At 44.3% G+C, this 19,271-nt stretch overlaps 1 protein-coding gene and 1 long non-coding RNA gene across 7 annotated transcripts in view; one reads left to right on the top strand and one right to left on the bottom strand.

Moving 5' to 3' along the window:
- Positions 1-1,863: 1,863 nt before the first annotated feature.
- LOC131109102 (uncharacterized) lies at positions 1,864-7,797 on the bottom strand. Its single transcript, XR_013629092.1, has 3 exons — positions 7,434-7,797; positions 2,744-2,853; positions 1,864-2,399 (listed from the first exon to the last, which is right to left on the bottom strand). It is a non-coding gene; the product is annotated as an uncharacterized LOC131109102 (long non-coding RNA).
- A 1,458-nt stretch (positions 7,798-9,255) lies between these two features.
- Positions 9,256-19,271, top strand: part of LOC131131043 (serine/threonine-protein kinase WNK1-like) — a 32,424-nt gene continuing 22,408 nt past the window's right edge. For 4 of the 6 annotated variants that reach the window (XM_058075342.2, XM_058075340.2, XM_058075341.2 and 1 more), the window contains exons 1-2: positions 9,256-9,510; positions 12,025-13,199. In XM_058075342.2, the coding sequence (XP_057931325.2) occupies positions 12,423-13,199 (777 nt within the window). In that variant the 5' untranslated portion in view covers positions 9,256-9,510; positions 12,025-12,422. Of the gene's footprint in view, positions 9,511-9,686; positions 9,844-12,024; positions 13,200-19,271 lie in introns of those variants that run through there. The other 2 variants (XM_058075336.2, XM_058075337.2) reach the window with 2 other exon arrangements.

Here is a 19,271-nt window from a genome sequence, read left to right as displayed (position 1 = left end):
TTATAAGTAATATTTACATGAGATTTAAGCTACCACCTACACCACTTTTCTAATATGATTGTGTTGTATTTTTTTAAGATGGCCTTCTTTGAATTAAATGAAATTATCTTAACACATCTGCAAAACATTCTTTCAAACAAGAACACCTTTACTACATTTACTGCTGTATTTACTTCCAGCAGTTCAAGTTCAAGTTCAAGTTCAAAAACACTTTATTTATCCCCGAGGGGCAATTTAAAGGACACAGAGAGCAGCATATGGAATAAAAAATGTAGAAAGCAGACAAGGTCAAGTAAAAGAGAAGACACTACTGAACACACATGTACCTAAGAGAATAAATAGTAATTAAATAATTTAAAAAGTATAACAAGCTAAAGGGAGGTTGTGCGAAATCTGGATAGGGAGGGGTCCAAGTTCAGAAGCCGGACTGCTGTAGAGACAAAGGTAGCCCTCCTCCTTTGTGTTCTACATCGTGGGCATCTTAGTCTGCGACCCGATGGAAGCCACTCAAACACGGGGTGTAGCGCGTGGGAAGGGTCCTGTAGAATCCTGTATGCAGTCCAGGTTATTTGTTGATCGCAGTGTGTAGAAAGAGGTCTCACAGGATGGCCAATGATTTTGGAACAAACATTTGAAATACTGGTTAAACGAGTCCGATCCTGTAGATGCAGTGAATAAAACCATGAAATGAATGAAAAGGCCAAAATGTTCTCAATAAAAGCATAATAGAAGGTCAGCAAAATTTTTTTGTTCACTCCAAAGGAACTCAGCTTCCTCAACATGTACAGTCTCTGATTGCACTTCTTGAGGATCTCCTCTGTATTAGATGAAAATCTCAGAAGGCCATCAAATATAGTGCCTAGGTACCTATACTCCTCAACCACCTCCACCGGTTCCCCCCCAATGGTGGTAGTGATGGCCTCTGCAAGTTGTCTCTGCTTGCTGCTGTATGTCACAATCACCTCTTTGGTCTTGGTTGGGTTGAGTTGCAGGCAAACATCATCACACCAGGTGACAAAGTCCTGAAGAACAGAGCTATGGTGTAGATTAGGTGCAGAAAGCAGAGAAAGTAGAACTGTGTCGTCAGCAAACTTCACGAGGTGGCAATGCGGCTGGCTAGACCTGCAGTCGTCCGTATAGAGGATGAAGAGGAGTGGTGATAAAACACAGCCCTGGGGGGAGCCGGTGGAGGTATGGAGGGTGTCAGAGTATAAACCGTTAACAAGCACCCTTTGTGAACGGTCAGTTAAAAAATCCATAATCCACAAAGTGAGCTGATGATCCAGTTTAAAGCGGGTAACTAACTTTTGAGCAAGGAGGTGTGGCTGCATGGTATTGAATGCTGATGAGAAGTCCGCGAACAGGAGCCGAGCAATGGAATTAGGGGTCTCCAGATGAGCATGGATGGCCTCCATTATGAACAGTTTGGCATCGTCCACTCCCCTGCTGGCCCTGTATGCAAACTGCAGTGGGTCCATAAGACTGGCAACAGACTTGGTGATGGAGTTTTTAATGATTCTCTCCATAGCTTTCATCACCAGGGACGTCAGGGCTACAGGCCTCAAGTCGTTCAGCACCTTAACGGAACCCTTCTTGGGAATGGGGATGATTGTTGAGTGTTTCCACCTCTGGGGCACAGTGCAGCAGTGATGAGTGCGGTTAGAAATACCATAGAAAACATTATAAATCATTGGAGATTTGTTTTACATTCACAGTTATGCAAGTAATTACAATTAAAAGACACAAAATGTGCTGAACTGTAACTTAACTTACAATAACAGTGAAATTGTTCAACACGTGTCATGTACTGCTTCCACACATCAGACAATCAGTTATACTTGCCAGCCACATTGAATGAAAACATTTGGCAGAGGGGCCGTTTATATATGTGGTCATCAAAAGGAAGGACATACTTGATCACGGTGCACAAAAATACAACACATCCACAGGTTGAGGTACCTGTGAAATAAATTAAACTTTTCATAACTAAACCAAAGACCTGGGTTAGATTCTCCGTTGCATCTCTGTGGAGTTTGCATGTTCTCCCCGTCCATGCGTGGGTTTTCTCCAGGTACTCCGGTTTCCTCCCACATTCCAAAAACATGCTAGGTTAATTGGCCACTCCAAATTGTCCATAGGTATGAATGTGAGTGTGAATGGTTGTTTGTCTATATGCGCCCTCTGATTGGCTGGCCACCAGTCCAGGGTGTACACCGCCTCTCGCCCGAAGTCAGCTGGGATAGGCTCCAGCATACCCCCACCCAAGTGAGGATAAGCGACATGGAAAATGAATGAATGAATAACGAAACCATGTTGGTGTCATTCAACAGCTGTACTGTGATCTTACCTTGTCTAAGCTTTTGAGACCAAATTCATGAGCGTCAACGTCCTTCAATAGTCTGTGAAATAGATCGAGAAATTATTTCAATTATGGCAACAATACAAAATCTAAAATCATTACAATGGTTTCAGATTGCGTCCACATTAGTCTAAACTACAAAGCTGCTTGACAATATTTGTTGATTTTTTAAAACAAAACACTCAAAATCAACTTAGTTTTTAGTACAAATATTTATTCATCTGTGTCTTGAAACCTAATCTAAACAAAACTATCTTTTTCCTCACAAAGGGATACTGTTGAGGAACTCCATTATCGAACTCTTTTAAATCAATAAAACTTAACAAAAGGCTAAACTGCCATTTACAGATTCAAATAACCATATACGTAATATTGTAATGTTACCTTCTCAGTCAGGCGTCTTAGTTGGTGCAAGCTGCTGTTTTACACACAGAGAGGACGCTTCTTAGACGCTGTTGACAAGTGGAATAAACCCGAACACCCAGAAGGGAATCCTAGGGAGAAGGTGAAAACCTAACAGGGGGCCTCACCAGCCTGCCACCACGGCTGCGATAACCATCAGCCAGAGGAAGGGGCAAAACCTGCAAAGGGGAAGAAGGACAGTCCTCTCTGATCCGCGCAGGGTTGGTCGGGGACCTCGGGGGGCAACCACGACGAGGGACCTGCGCCGGCAACATCCCTTCCCCCGCTACCATGTGCGCAGGTTTAAGCCTGTCCACCGTAACAAGCTTGTTGCGGCCGCCAAAATCTAGCACAAAACCTTTACGCCCACGCTCGAGCACCCTAAAAGGACCATCGTAGGGGGGCTCAAGGGGCGACCGGTGGGCGTCATGGCGTACAAAAACAAAACGAGCTGAACTGAGGTCCAGTGGCACGAACGAACGTGGAAAACAGTGGTGAATGGGCCCAGGGGCCCCAGGGCCCTTGGACACGAAGGGGCGCGGTTGGGAAGTAGAGCTCTCGGGTAAAAACTCGCCTGGAATGCGAAGCGGTTGTCCGAGTACCAATTCAGCAGGCGCGGCCTCCAGGTCCTCCTTGGGAGCCGACCGCAACCCCAGCATGACCCAAGGCAAACGGTCGACCCAGTTGTCATCCGTGAGCGCGGCCCGCAACGCAGCCTTGAGAGACCGGTGAAAACACTCACACAAACCGCCTGAGGGTGGTAGGCTGTAGTGCGGTGCACTTGCACACCCAAGGATGCAGCCAAGGCTGACCAGAGCTCCGATACAAACTGGGGCCCCCTATCTGTGGTGATATCGGACAGCGTGCCAAAATGTGCAACCCAGGCCGATAGAAATGCGCGGGCTACGTCAGCAGAGGCAGTGGCAAACAACGGAACCGCCTCGGCCCATCTGGTGGTACGATCCACCATAGTGAGCAGGTGCGTATACCCCTGCGAGGAAGGTAGAGGGCCCACCAGGTCCACATGCACATGGTCAAACCGCCTGTCTGGAATCGGGAATGGCTCTAGGGGGGCCTTCGTATGCCGGTGGACTTTGGCACGTGGACATGCAGCTGCCCACTCCCTGACATCCCGCCAAAGGCCAGGCCAGACAAACTTTGCACCAACCAGCTTGACAGACGCTCGAACCCCTGGGTGCGAGAGGGAATGCATCGCATCAAAAATCCGGCGCCGCCAACCCACCGGAACCACGGGCCGGGGGCGGCCAGTAGAAACATCACAGAGAAGTGTGGGACCACCATCCTGTACCACCACGTCCTCAAGCCGCAGGGCAGTGCTCCCGGACACAAGGGATCGGATATCGGGATCGCCGGGTTGATCCGCGGCCATCTCAGAAAAATCCGTCCCGAGGAGCACGGGTGACACAAGTGCCCGAGACAGACAATCAGCAACTGGGTTAGCCTTGCCCGCCACGTGCTGAATGTCCGTCATGAATTCCGAAATGGCCGCCAAGTGGCGCTGCTGGCGGGCTGACCATGGCTCAGTCACTTTGGACATAGCAAAGGTGAGCGGCTTATGGTCGACATAAGCTGTGAATTGGCGGCCCTCCAACAAGAAACGAAAATGGCGGCATGCCAGGTAAAGTGCCAATAACTCCCGGTCAAAAACGCTATACTTTTGCTCGTTGTCATGCAGCTTGCGGCTGAAAAATGCAAGTGGCTGCCACACACCCTCTACTCGCTGCTCGACTACCGCACCGACGGCAATGTCAGACGCGTCTGTTGTCAAGGCCACCGGCGCTGCAGCAACAGGGTGAGCAAGAAGCGCAGTGTCGGCGAGGGCGGACTTAGCCTGCTGGAAAGCCTGGACCCGCTCAGAGGTCCAGTCAAGGGGGTCGTTAGCCTTTTTCTGCCGCAAGGCTGCGTACAGGTTGCAGGAGGTGGGCAGCGCGAGGAAGGAAACGGTTATAAAAATTAACCATGCCCAAAAATTCCTGCAGCGCTTTGACTGTAGCTGGGCGGGGAAAGTCAGCCACTGCCTGTACCTTGGCCGGTAAGGGAATAGCACCCTGTGATGAAATGCGGTGGCCCAATAAATCTATCACCGGCAGCCCAAACTGGCATTTGGCCGGGTTAACAATGAGGCCGTGCTCATCGAGGCGACGGAAAACTTGCGTAAGGTGCAACAGGTGCTCCTCAGCCGAAGGACTGACCACCAATATGTCGTCAAGGTAGACGAACACAAAAGTGAGGTCACACAACACTGAGTCCATCAGCCTCTGAAAGGTCTGCGCTTGAGGCCCTTGAGGCCAAAAGGCATGCGCAAAAACTCGAAAAGGCCGCAAAAACTGCAGTCTTGGGCATGTCCTCGGCACGCACAGGGACCTGGTGATAACCGCGGACCAGGTCGACCTTGGAAAAAACTGTTGCCCCAGCCAGGCGGGCGGAAAAATCCTGAATGTGCGGAATGGGGTAGCGATCGTGCACGGTGATATTGTTGAGGCGGCAGAAATCGCCACATGGCCGCCATGACCCGTCCGCCTTGGGCACCATGTGTAGAGGTGAGGCCCACGGGCTCTTAGACCGCCTCACGATGCCCAAGCGCTCCATCATGGCGAACTCCTCTTTGGCCGTGGCCAATTTAGCAGCGTCAAGGCGACGAGCGCGCGCAAAAACCGGCGGTCCCCTTGTGGGGATGAAATGCTCAACACCATGTAAGGTATCCGCGGTAGAAAAAGATGGTGTGATCAAGGCCGGAAATTCCGCCAACAGACGCTGGAAAACGTCACCCGACGTCACAAAGTTAGCCTGTGTTAAGGGCCCAAATCCCCCGTCTTGCACGGAAATGTGGCAAATGACACAGCATCAATCAAACGGCGATTGGCAACATCCACAAGTAATCCATTAGCACACAAAAAGTCAGCGCCGATAATAGGGACAGTTATAGAGGCAATGACAAAGTCCCACTCGAACTCACGCCCGTGGAAACAAACAGTCACCGATCTTGTGCCAAATGTGTCGATGGATGAGCCATTCGCGGCGCTTAATAGAGGCCCGCCGCCCCGGGCCGCCTTGTCCGTGCGTCCCGGGGGAAGCAAACTGACTTGCGAGCCGGAGTCCACCAAGAAACGCCTTCCCGACAGCGAGTCGTTAACGAAGAGCAGCTCACTCCGTTCACCGGCGCCCACAGCTGCTACTGGACGCCGGCGCTGGCGTTTCCCGGAGCCCCAAAAGCGCAGGGGGGAGAACAACGCCGAGCCTTTGCGCCGAACCGCTGGTGAAAGAAGCACAGGTCCTTCCCGCGCCGCTTCTGAGACACACCAGCCACCACTGCCGAGTCCGCGTCCTCCGTCACCGTCTGCTGAGGGTCCGCCGCCACACCGTGCACCGCGAACCGTCTCGTAGCAAGGAGGACTCGATTGGCGTCCTCAGTCAACCCCCGGTAGTCGCCCGCGGCCAAACAGGGAGAGTTAGCCAACTCCGCTCGTACCGGAGGGGGAAGTTGGCGCAGGAAAATGTGCGGGAAAAGGAACCCGCCGTCATCCGAGCCCAACAGCGACAGCATATTGTCCATCAAGTCCGCGGCCGTGCCATCGCCCAAGCCGGGCAGCGAAAGCAGTCTGTCAGCTCTCTCCGCGGGCGACAGACAGTACCTCCTAAGCAGAAGTTGCTTGAGCGCGTCGAACTTCCCAATACGCGGAGGTGCGCGCAACAGCTGCATGACACGGCGAGTGGTCGTCTGATCAAGAGCAGCAACGACCATGTAGTACATGAAGTCGTCTGTCACTATTCCCCTCAAGTGGAACAGCGCCTCGATGTGCTGAAACCACGAAGCCGGGTCCCTCTGCCAGAACTCCGGGAGCTTCGCCGCAGCTCCGACCAATGGGGCTGGGAGTTGGGGCGACATGGCCGAGTAGGAATCACACTGATCCGCCTCTTGAAACATGTTCAACGGGGTCACCAATGTGGCTGTTGCAGGAAAGACTCACTTGTTTGTCTTATGCAGAGCTTTATTTCTTGACTGCTCAGAAACCACACCCAATCACAAAGATGGAACATCTCATATAGCGCTAACATTTATGCGCCAAAAAAGAGGGATCAAACCACGCCCCCAACCCGCCTACCGACTGGGTGAGAGACCTGCCCCCTAGTGTCCACCACAATACTTGGATCATTGGTAGAACACGGATGACAAAAGTTCCCGTACAATATTTTTGACATTAAAATGACCACAGATGCGGTGAACTAACCTTGCTCCAAAATTTCTAATCCTTCCAGGCTGGTTTCAGTCATTATTGATATATTTTCAGGGTCTGAACAAACTCTGCTGCTGTACAAAAACTCCCGCTCCCCGACAGCATCCCCAAGACTCAGGTCGCTAGCATACTTCAACAAATGTTTAAGCTACACACGATTCCCATGGCTTTGAGGACACTGCTGCTGACAAAATAATCAAATAACATATATAAGGAATGAATCATTACAGATTTAATAAACATAAAAATCTCCTGTTCTGCAACCGAAAATGCCTCCACAAAGCTCGCAGTTGATAGCTAGCTAGCTGGCAGGCTAAAGGTACGCTAATGCTAACGTCAAGTATTTCATATTATAACACTGACATAAACAGATGAGGAAATGTGACAGAAAAAAGTCAGATAAGCATATGACCTACCCATATAGCTCCACATCGATGCATTTCCTTGTTAAACGACCGTCCATGTCGTCTTCCACCGTCTTCCCGTGAAAACATGGCGCCCTCGAACTTTGCCTTGGGAAGTCCGAGGGCTAACGATCCTTTGACGCATGCGCAGAATGGCCACAAGGGGGCCAGGTTTACTGCTATTACCCAAGTACATTTTACTATCTGGTATCGGGTTGTAAAATCAATACATTAGTTATGTAAATATTACTTGGTGTCAGTGATCAAATTTACATATAAATGTGAGGATACAAAGTTACACACAATCATCAAGTAAGGCATTAAATAAAGAGTGAGATTTTAGAGTAAAAGAAGTTAAATAATAAATCCTTGTAAAATTTAAATTAAGATTTGAGGTAATAATTACAGGGCCAAAAGATCCTTTTTTTCAGTGTAATGTGTTGGACTTGCCCAACGTTTGCCCAATCCCAATGTTTAAGGGCAGACTTTGCTTGTGGCACAGCTTTATCTGGTCTCCCATTTCATCTGTTGCTCGGGTGAGAGCTGGGATCTAATGAGAGTCATTTCGAGCCTTGCATTAGTACATTTGAAAGCATTTTCGAGGCTTGGAATTTGTAGTGAGAGGCATTGATACCTATGCTATTGAAGCATTTGGGTAGTCCAAGCCTCCTCCTCACTCATGCATTTACCACTTACCATTTATCACTCCAGCCGATTTGGGATAAGGTGACCTACATGGAGAAGGGCCACATGAGTCCAGGCTTAGAAGAATATCATATGGTCAGATGAGAGCAAAATTGTGCTCTTTGATATTAACTTGAGGCAGAGAAATTCTGAATATGACCCCAACAATACCATCTGTCAAACATGGAGGTAGAAACAGTAACTTGCAGCTTTTGAGCTGCTAAATGTATACAGGGAGACTTTACCACATTGAGAGGCTGATAAACATGGCCATGTACCATTTAATGTTGGATGAATACCTTCTGGTCTCAGCCAGAACACTAAAGTGGATGGTCTTCCAAAACGACAATGACCCCAAGACAACAAAGGAGTGGCTCAAAAAAGCACATTAAGATCCTGGAAATTAATTTAAAACATGTTTTTTCCTGGGTTTTTGGTTGACATTCTGCCTCACACTGTTAAAATAAAGTTTAAAATGTATTATGTATTCATGTCTTTGCAAAAGGGTTAACTTAAAATATCACCAAGGTTTTACTGAACTTAACAAGTACACCACCTCATACTGGGAGATTGCAAATTAAAGTACAGCAAACATATAAAATTATTGTTTTTATGATTTAATTTAAATCTTGCTGTTGTATTTACATATGTTTGCTTGCACTTTCAATTATTTAAATGGTAAAACACAAACTGTAATGTACACATTTCCAACATAGTATTTTAAATGGATATTTCTCTTTAATGTTGACCTTTGTCTGATTCATGAACAGTTATGCGGTCATAAAGAGTATGACGTAGCATGTTTTGTTCATCATAACCACCGGGGGGCAGTGTCCACAAACAAAAACGACAAGACTATTTTGAACAAAATACCGGAGGTCGTTTTTATTTAATTCATTTCGCCTGCCATTGTTTTGTCTCCTGGTATTTTGTTTCTGGTGCGAGTCTAATATGCAATTAACACTCAATAAGACCACTTAAAAATAATGTAAATTAGTATAGTACTTGCTGTAGTATTTTAGAAAAGTAATTAATAGCACTAATGGTTTTACATTTTTGCTCAGAAAATTTTTCGTAAGTTACCAGCAATGCTACTAATATCCCCTCAGATTCGAATGTGTGCACGCGCGCTGGTTGTGAGTTCATTGGGCAGCCGCGCATGCGCGGTAGGAAAGCCCCGTTTCTTCGTCAATCCCGAAGGAACTGCGTTGCTGTTATTTGTTGTATTTGAACGCGGGACGACGCAACAGCGTAATTTGTCGGTTATTTGATGGAAACTGGCGCCGCATTGTTTAGCCATCTACCACCATGTAATCATTTTTACACGAGCGAAGAGGACTTCCGCTGCGAAGGACAATTTCAACGCCGGTGGATGTCAGTTATGCTGTGGATGTGAGGTGAGGAGGTAGGTCGTCGTCTCCCGGGATAGTAAAGCTGAATTTACGATGACATATCAGCAACTATTTGTTAAAATAACAGTACTTTTAGGCTCCAATAGGTGTATTTAAAAAGAAAATCTCAAAATATAGGTACGCTGAGACGTTCGGGGGCCGAGAGGGGGGCGGGTCTAGCTGTTGGGGCCATCTGCAAGACCCGCCTAGCTAAGGTTAGCATGCTGGCTAACGTAAAGTGACGGTAGTTGTCACTGTTCCCGGTAGCTATCCAACCGGCGTCACACCGGGCGAATGTACCGGCGTTTATGGTGTTCATCCAGGGATGGAAGCTGGACGCGGACATGGTAAAGCCATTGATTAATTACACACATGGCTACATTTGCAGTCGTCATATAATATCAATGCTACATGCTAACAACGGGGGGCATCCTGTTTTAAAATACGCGACGTGACGTTTTGCTGGTTAGGCCGGACTGGATTAGCTTGTACAAGCTAACTAGCCTCTATGCTAGGAAGCTAACAAAGAGACCGATGCGCCGTGCTTTTATGTCTTTGAAATGTTTGTTTATTTTCGTCACATAAAGAACGACGACGTGTGGTGCATAACGATGACTGCTCTGTTGGTAGCATGACAGATTTGGAAGAACACTGCTGCTCTTTATTATTAGTATTGTACGTTTCACCATTACCGGTTATAGTCTGCTGAAGACAAGGTAAGCAACACTCATGGGCAACTAATTGTTGAACAATTAGCAAACCTTTTGCCAATGAGTCTGTATATAAATACGCGGCACACTATTGGGCAAACGCTCCTAAATGTCTGCACTGCCAGAAACAATATTTTATTCCCCTTGCGCAGCATTATGGTTAAGTGCTATTAGGGCGATTAATTCATTGCGATAATCTTAATTACACCTTCCCTCATTTGAGATCTTAACCGACGACTTGAAAGCAGCTGGTAACTAGTTAAACATGCCTCGACCTAATCTAATAATCGTGGCAATCTGGTGCTTTGGACGTTTGCTGTTCTGCACAAAATAAGTTACACGCATGCAGACTGAGGCTAATATTCAGGTGTTAAGACAGTCAATGTCATTACACATTTGGATAGCCATGGCAAGCTTGCAAAGTGTACGTTATTGTATTATTTTTTCTTGCAGTTGTTGCCAAAATGCACTGTAAAGCTGATGTATTTGTTTAATTGTTTAGACACACCTCCCATTTGAGATCTTCACCAACAAGCAGCTGTCAACAAGTTTAATGCGCCTCTACAAAAGCTGTGCTCCAATCTGGTGCATTGGATGTTTTTTTTAAACCTAAATAAAACAAAATAAGGTGTTTACATATGGAATGAGGTTAAAATTCAAATATCAGTTAGGATTAACATTACTGTTTTAAATTGGTAGTAAGGTCAAGTTTCCAAATGTTTATTGTTGCTGGGGTTGTGTGCAGTGGTTGTCAGAATGCACTGGATCATATTGCGAGCTGTTTATAGTATTTTGTCAATTTATATTCTTGCATTAGACATGGCTGTAAATGACATTTGTTGCACCCCATGGGTACCCAGATACTCTAAAGGTTTATTATTGTTGGACAAATGGTCAATGGCTTATGGCAGTGCTTCTGCCTGTGGCAGTACTTCTCAAATAGTAGGGCAGGCCCCCCTGGGGGAAGCGGTGAACTGTTGGCAGGGCGTGAGAGGCAAGGGAGCTTACAGTGTTATTGTAGACCTGCCAACATATGATTTTTTTTTTGTACTCAGCATGCATTTGACCCTGAATACATTTGTATTTTTTATTTGGATTTGTATTAGTTACCGTGTTAATGGAAAATAAATAATAATATACACACATATATATATATATATATATATATATATATATATATATATATATATATATATATATATATATATATTCCATGTGCGATTAGGCCGATCGTGATAAAACATTACCAACATGAAATTAACGGCGTCTGAGACTAATTTCTAATGTCAACATAAAACTGATTTAACCAATGTGCAGAGTGAACACTCTTGCCAGCCAATGGTGGGGCACATATACCATCATTCACATAACATCATTCACAATCACATACAGACCTATGGACAATTGGCAGTCTGCAATTAACCTAGTATGCATGTTTTGGGAATGTGGGAGGAAACCAGAGTACCCGGAGAAAACCCATCAACGCACAGAGAACATGCAAACTCTGCACAGAGATACACATGGTTCAAGCTCACATAGGAGTTGGTTAATATTCAGCATTACAAGGTTGTAGTGTATTGTCCGTCTTTTCCTCCTATTGTGTTGCTGTGTGTGTGTATGTGTGTACTTTTATCCGGTTCCATTTGCATTAAAAAGCAATAGCATAGGAAACACAGTAAGGAGTAGAGAAGTTGGTTTATCCAAACAAATGCCTACTGTCATGTCACAAAAAAATAACAAGCACTGTTCTGATATTTGTTTCACATATTGTTGACATGTTTTTTTAATCTTACTGTTATGTTTTGTGTTCTCTTGCAGTGAATTTGGACAGCAGAAAATTAGGATTGTTTTACCAGTTGCTCTTAGCGCGAAGGATTGGCATCTGTAAGAAGGCTGATTGTTCCCTTCAGCAAATCCTTATGATTGAGAGACACTGCAACCTGTGTGTTACAGAATGGATGTCGTGGACTTAAAGATTTGCATACCAACATCAGTACTCTGTGTTCTGCTGTGGTGTGTACAAAAGAACACCTCCCATCCACCTCCAATTTCTGCACCATGTGTATAAAGACCAACTTTCAACTACAAGGGAAGGACATTTGAGACACGTTCTTTTTTAGATCCCAGATACTGCTTATATAAGCCTATAGCCGACATGGAAGTCTTTTTATTCTAATTTTCAGATCTAGTCTCCCTGTACTTTTTTTTTGTGTGGGATGTCGGAAAAGCCTGATGACAAAATGGTGAAGTTCCTGGCTCCCCCTGCGAAGAGTGGAAACGGTCCCAGTTCTGGGTCAGACTCCATGGTCAATGAATCCCGCCAGACAGAAGTGAGACGGCGGCATCACACCATGGAGCGTGACCGCTGTAACCCAGAGCACCGCTTCTTCCGTCGCAGCGTCATCAGTGACTCCAATGCCACAGCACTGGCCCTCCCTTTACCCAGCAGGATCCCCATACCTGCTGCTCAGCGCATCCAACCACGTGAAGCGGCTGCGCAGCGGCAGCAGGCCATCACCGTCCGCCCTCCACAGATTGAACCAAGTTTGTCTCGTAAGGACGAGTCCTCCGAGTCTCTGGAAGGGGGAGAGCGGAAAGACCCCGAAATTGCCAAGGTGAACGTAGTGCCTCTTGAACAGGTGTCTGCCATCGCACACGATGTCTGTGAGGCCGAGGTGGTGGTGGAAACCCACTCCACACCACACTTGAGTCAAACTGAACCAGACCACTCCGTCGAGGCAAAGGTACCACACGAAGGAGAGGGTGAGGAAGAGGACAAGGACGCCGCCAAAGCTCGTGCTGAAGCGGAGCAGAGGGAAGCAGAGAAAAAAGTGCAGGAGGACATTGAGGAAGCCGAGACGAAAGCTGTGGGGACCTCGCCAGATGGACGTTTCCTGAAGTTTGACATTGAAATCGGACGTGGATCTTTTAAGACGGTCTACAAGGGCCTGGATACGGAAACCACAGTGGAGGTGGCTTGGTGTGAGTTGCAGGTAAGTCTTGAGTCTTAAATCTTTATCACAGGCACATTATCACTGATGGAGGACGTGTTAATCATCTTTTAATTTTTCTTGATTTTATATCGTACGCCTAACCTACAAAGTTAGCCACAAACGTTTTTGTGATGCTTACCAGTGATGGCGAAAATATATGGGATGCTGATCATTGAACCTGAAATTAAACCTATTTCAGTTGGATGTCCAACAACATCACAACACAAACAAAAAACATAGAAATTCGGGATGGCTACTTGACTCAATTTCTGTAATTGGAATTTGATTGTGCGATTAAATATGGATTTAATAGATTTTAATGCCCATTCCTGATGGAAATATCAGAAGAGTTTAATAATACATCACCTGATGGTCTCGCAAAACATCGTCTGATGTTTTGTTGTTTTTTGTTTTTTTTTGCAGCTTTCCAGTTGTTTGTTCTTCCAAGTTGTACAACATAGTAAGCAGTGAACATATATAGTAAACTGTGTACTGGTAACTAAGGCTGCAACTAATTATGAATAATTGATTCATTGATTATCCAATTTACAGCTATCTTGGTATTTGTTTAATCCTTTGATTTAAACATGGAAATATCCTCTGGTTTCAGCCTCTCAAATGTGAATATTGAAAAATTTCTTCAGTCATCAATGAAAGCAGACCTTTCACTACATGATCACACACATCAGCTTTGTCTTCGGAAAACAACTATGTGATATGTGTCTTTTCTGATATGTTGCAGACCAAACCACTAACTGTCTTTGGTTTATATTGATTTGGTCCGTCTGAGGCCTAACTTGATTAGTGGTAATAACCATCTTCAGATTATTCGACTAAGAAAATAATTTAGTTGCAGCCCTATGTATAACCATGTCATAGGAACTTTCCGAATTTAAAAAAAAATCCCCAAAAAGATATGTGATATTACAATGCAGTTTGTATGCACATGATTATTCATCACTATATTTCTATACGTAACTATACTAGTGCTCCTGCCCATATTTTACACACACATTTAAAACGTTCCATCATGATGATGGTGATATTTAACTGCTGTCAGCTACAGTAATGTTCTGTCTATTGATTAATTGATTGCTTCTCTTGAGTAAACAGCATCTTGGAATCAGCGAGTGTGGATGTTATTTTTATTTTAAATGTATGAATGAGGCAGACATGCTGTTTTTTTAACGTAAACAAGCAGAGTTGCGCGCAGCGGCGGCCTTTGATACATAAGATGAATGAAATGCTGAAGAGAAATGTTCTATTTGTGTGGCGGACCGTTCTCACTCAAAACATGAACCCGTCTTGCACCGAAGTAAACGGGTTGAACTGGCGATAAACGGCGAAGGTTGCTGGCACCTCTGAGTGGGAGTGGAAATTACCAGGGTTAGCTTCATTTAGCATGCTAGTGTGGTTGCTTACGTGACTTGGGCTCGATGAGCATATCTTCACAGCTTTAATGTAAGGGGTGTGGGATGACAGCGTGCAGGTTCTGAGTGAAGGCGTGAAGCACCCAACTTGTCATACAGACATTGTCAATATACAGAGGACATACTACCGGTCTGTGCGGTGTAGCATATACAGGAAGTGTTTCTTCGGGTGAGAGAGAAAATAATATTTTTTTTAACAATTCCTAATGAGGCAAACATGGGCCAGTATTCAGCTGGACGAGCTGACAAACTGAATCTCTACGCCATTTCAAGATTACTTGGCTGTGAGTCAGAAGAGCAAGCAGTCAGTAACAATTTATTGGTGTCCGAGCTGGTGTTTATTTTGCATGTAAGGGAACAAAAGTGGTTGTCTGTGTCGCATTATAAAGTGTGCATACAGGGAGTGGGGTGGGTTGTATGTGAAAAGCACATTTAAAAAAAGATAAATTTCCATTTATCATCAACTCCTAAACCATTGTGGAATAAGTGTAGATTCTGGAAGATCTGGAAAGCTTTCTGTGCTGGTTATTGTGTGTAGCTGCTCTATAGGAGTCCACAACTCAATACAAAGGACTGAAAAATTAGCATGATAGGTCCCTTCAACAATTTTAAAAAGTGTGCTCTACTTCAATAAAAGTACTTCACAAATGGTTGCAGTTTTTCTTACGCCCCGAAAAACTGATTTTCTGGAGCATCCTTTGTAGTGTTTTATGCTGACCCCAGACTTGTTTATTCTCTCACTCGGAATTAAACTGCAGTTCATTTTGCATTCAAACACAAGGTTTGGAATTTTGTGTTTCTCAAACCACTGTACCTCTCTGTCGTCTTCTGATGCCTCACACTTTAAAAATGCTGCCCCAGACAATCCAGTTCTATTTAAAACAAAAAAAAACTAAAATAAATCAAGTAGCCCAATAGTAATTTGCTATAATGGCATGGAGCCAAGACTATTTCCTTTGACAGTTACCTGAGCAACAGCCTCTGTCACATCCCCCTCTGACTTGCATTTCCTTTTTTCATTGTTTCACATGGTGTGCAGCAAAAGAACACCTGACACTTCCCTTGTGTTGGTCTCAGAATCCTGGGAAATTGGTCAAAACGGGATATTATCCAACAGATTGTGCACTGAATGCTTCGATGACTAAAAGTCATGTGGAATCACTGGACTGCAGCCAAGGTTCGACTTGTTGCCCTGATAATTGCTCATGATTGTCATTTCCCATACTGATTTACTAACACAGACAAACTCCATGTTGAAATATGTTAATTAATAATAATTTATGTTGATTTGGCTATAGGTGTTACAACTGTTTTATAAAAATATTCTGGCCCCCAGTAACTTATAATAAGCCTTTTAATGTAATTGCTCTCTTTTTAAGTGAACTGGCTTTTTGAAATAGATTCAGACCAAATTAACAGAAGCAAAATGTGGTGGGTATGTTTTTAAAAAGTAGCTTTCTGCTCCGTGTCCAGCTGAGGCAGCTATATAGCCCTTAGCAAGGTTTGACCTCACTCACCACATGATTGTTTGCTTTTCCTGTCACGCTCTCAGCGTCATCATGAGAGAGAGCAACAGCAGCAGTAGATATACAAGCACAGCTTCACATGCGCACTTCAGAACAATGTGAAGATTACAGGCACGTGCCCCCCCCCCCCCCCCCCCCCCCCCCCCCCCACACACACACACACACAGCAGCGACAGCGCGCATGCCCAGTGCATTCATTCTCTGGATGCTTGTGTGAATGTAAAATGGGTCACATTCCTGACAGAAGAATCTCCTGTGTAAAGCACAGCAGGCTGGCTTGCCAAGGCCTGTTTCTGTGCTATCACACCCCCTCTTGCGCTTGTTTTTTCTTTAGCACGAATGCCTTCTAGGTTACAGTTCCTACATTATGATTTGTATACATGACTGCATTGGGGCTGCAACGATTTGGATAATTTGAATACCTCGATTACAAAACTAGTCAAGATCTTTTTTTATGTTTTGAAGAATCTCTATATGAACGGCCCTATCATGTTAACATTAATGGAATCGCAAAATTCACTGATTAACTGAATCTACTGTTTTTAGATCTTGAAGAAATTGACCTAATGTGAAATGAATGCTGTCATTGTGAGGAGAAGGAACGTTGATTTGGGGAAATATTTCCCAGGCAGACCTGCTGAATAGTGGTGGAATCCCATCACAAACACTAACCCACACCCGCCTGAACTAAACATGTCAATACGGCAACCTGAAAACTGGCGAAAGTTGGCAAAAAACGTTCTTGGAGCATGAATGAAGCTAGCCCGGTTAGTTTTAGCAGAGCGTAGTTGTGTGCGCGACTCCGGCTGTATGAGTATCTTTAACATTTTTGTTTGATCACTTTAATGTAATTTTAATGTAAAATCTGTTACGATGCCCACTGTCTAGAGCCGCAACAATTAATCTGTGATTTTTGTAATCAATTATTTAAAAAATGTACCCTAAATATCCAGATTTTAGCCAAGTGACTTCTTTTTGGAAAATTTTCAGTCATCCATGACAACAGACCTATTTTGTGTTTCAGGCTAAAGATAGTCACACACATCAGCTTGCAATCAACATTTTTGTCTCTTTCTGATACCTTACAAAGCAAACCTGCAGAAATGTGTGGGTAGGGTGTGCATACATTCCCCCGCAAACATTTATGCGCAACTTTTATCATGCGTATATACAAAATCTAGTGGTAAAACTCACCCTTGTAAAACTATCCTTGTGAGGATAAGCGGTACAGAAGATGCATGGATGGAAGAGTGCCTCACGTTCTTAAAGAATTGCTACCAAGAGGCGGATATTAGAATTTTTATTTATTTTTTTAAATCTGATCGGTTAATGAAATAATCCACAGATCGGTTATTAATATAATCGTTGGTTGTGGCCCTACCATTGACGTCATGCAAGTACTGAGTAAAGTAAGGATGATCTTTTACCAAGATTGTTTCTAGCATTGAGGCAAGTAGGCTCTTTGTTGGTTAAATGAGTGTAAAAGGTAAAAAACTGAATTCTAAAAAAAATGTAAATGGAAAAAAATTAATTGCGGGGGAAATGGTCTCAATGGGCCCTTTTTAGGCAGCAGGACCTCCAAATCTATCCCATTTTTTCATGTATTTATTATTTTTATGATGACTAATTGTACTGTAGTGTTGCTCTGCATTTACCTTTAATCATAATCAGGTTTGTGTCATGTGCTTGATGTGTACTGAAACATGGACATGGAAACATGACACTCTAAATGCCTGGTGTTCAACTAGTTTTCATCGCTGGAGGCTTTCCAGCTATACGAGAAGCTAAAATCCCCTCACATGGTGGTTAAAGCTGTCCCATGATTACCCCAAGTCATTTTTCATTTCCTAAGACATGCGTACATCCTGATGCGATATTTATGCAGATATCTCAACACACTTCTAAGCATACAATCAACTTCCAAGTTTGTTGTTGTTGTTTTTAAGATTTCAAGCAATAACTTAGCATTAATTCAAACATTGCATTAACTGGATAAACTTATTTCATAGTTGTCTTACATCTTATAGTTAATTGAATCCTTTTTTATGCTGTAATTGGTGATGCAGAAATCAATCAGCTTGATATATTCGCTGCCCTGGTGCCATCAGGAAGCTGCAGCCGAGTGCTCATATGCTAATGTAACAAGTCTAACAGGTTTTTGATCTGAGAGCCTTTGGAATTGTCTTTTAAAAGAAAACGGTCAAGGGGCAACACAGGCAGGCGTGTCAGGTGTTTAATGCTCATTACACACAACAGTTGGTGACAGTTATGCTATGCTTTGCCTGGAGTAGTGACATGACTGAGTATGTTAAACCCAAAGTACAGGCCAATTAATGTTCTTATGTCCAAAGGCACCCAGATATCTAAGAGAGACGTAAGATCCAGAAAATAAGTACATTTTAGAGGAGGTGGGAGGCAGCAGCTTGAGAAAATATGCCAAAGGCTAAATTATTTTCTTGTTCCAATGGTCTGGGGTGAGCAGAAGACGCCACAAAATTTGCTCCAGAAGATCAATCTTGTGTGGAGTGGAGGCCCTCCAATGTGTTATGTTCTCTGCAGGGAGGATCACTCTGCCACTTTGAAAAACCCATTTCATAGGCCGAAAGGAATGTTGCAGTAGCTATTTGGTAGTTTCCATACTCATGTATTCTTTCTCAAACAGCTAATAACTTAGTTTTTCCAAAAATTGCACAACTCCATCCTTCTTAACCCAGTGAGTTGTGTTGGATTTGCACAGTAAGTAGGTCAACCAAGTCAGGAGGTGTACAAGTTAGGGGATTCCCTTCTCTTCCCCTCATCCCCACCTCCCTCTCATCCGTCTTGACTCATGTCTTTTTCTACTCTGTAGTTGCCAGGAAGAAGAAAACCCCAGGCATCCCCTGGAGATGTCTATAGCTGGTTGCTTGCATCCGTCCATACATGTTATATGACCCAGTGGCTTCTCTCATTTATACCCCTCCATTTGCCTGTTAAATGTGACATGTTATAGGAGACAGAAGTACAGACCTCTTTAAGTCAAACACACCTGTCAGTAAAGTGTCAACATAAGCTAATGACAGTTAACATTAAGATATATAAAACAAGGAATCATGGTGCCTCACAATAAGCTCCAACAC

The sequence above is a fragment of the Doryrhamphus excisus genome, linkage group LG1 (genome assembly GCF_037039965.1).
Source record: "Doryrhamphus excisus strain RoL-2023G ecotype Guam linkage group LG1, RoL_Dexc_Guam_v1.1, whole genome shotgun sequence".
Taxonomy (NCBI): domain Eukaryota; kingdom Metazoa; phylum Chordata; class Actinopteri; order Syngnathiformes; family Syngnathidae; genus Doryrhamphus; species Doryrhamphus excisus.
Note: the sequence above shows the minus strand (reverse complement) of the source record. Positions and strands in the feature narration are given on the sequence as shown.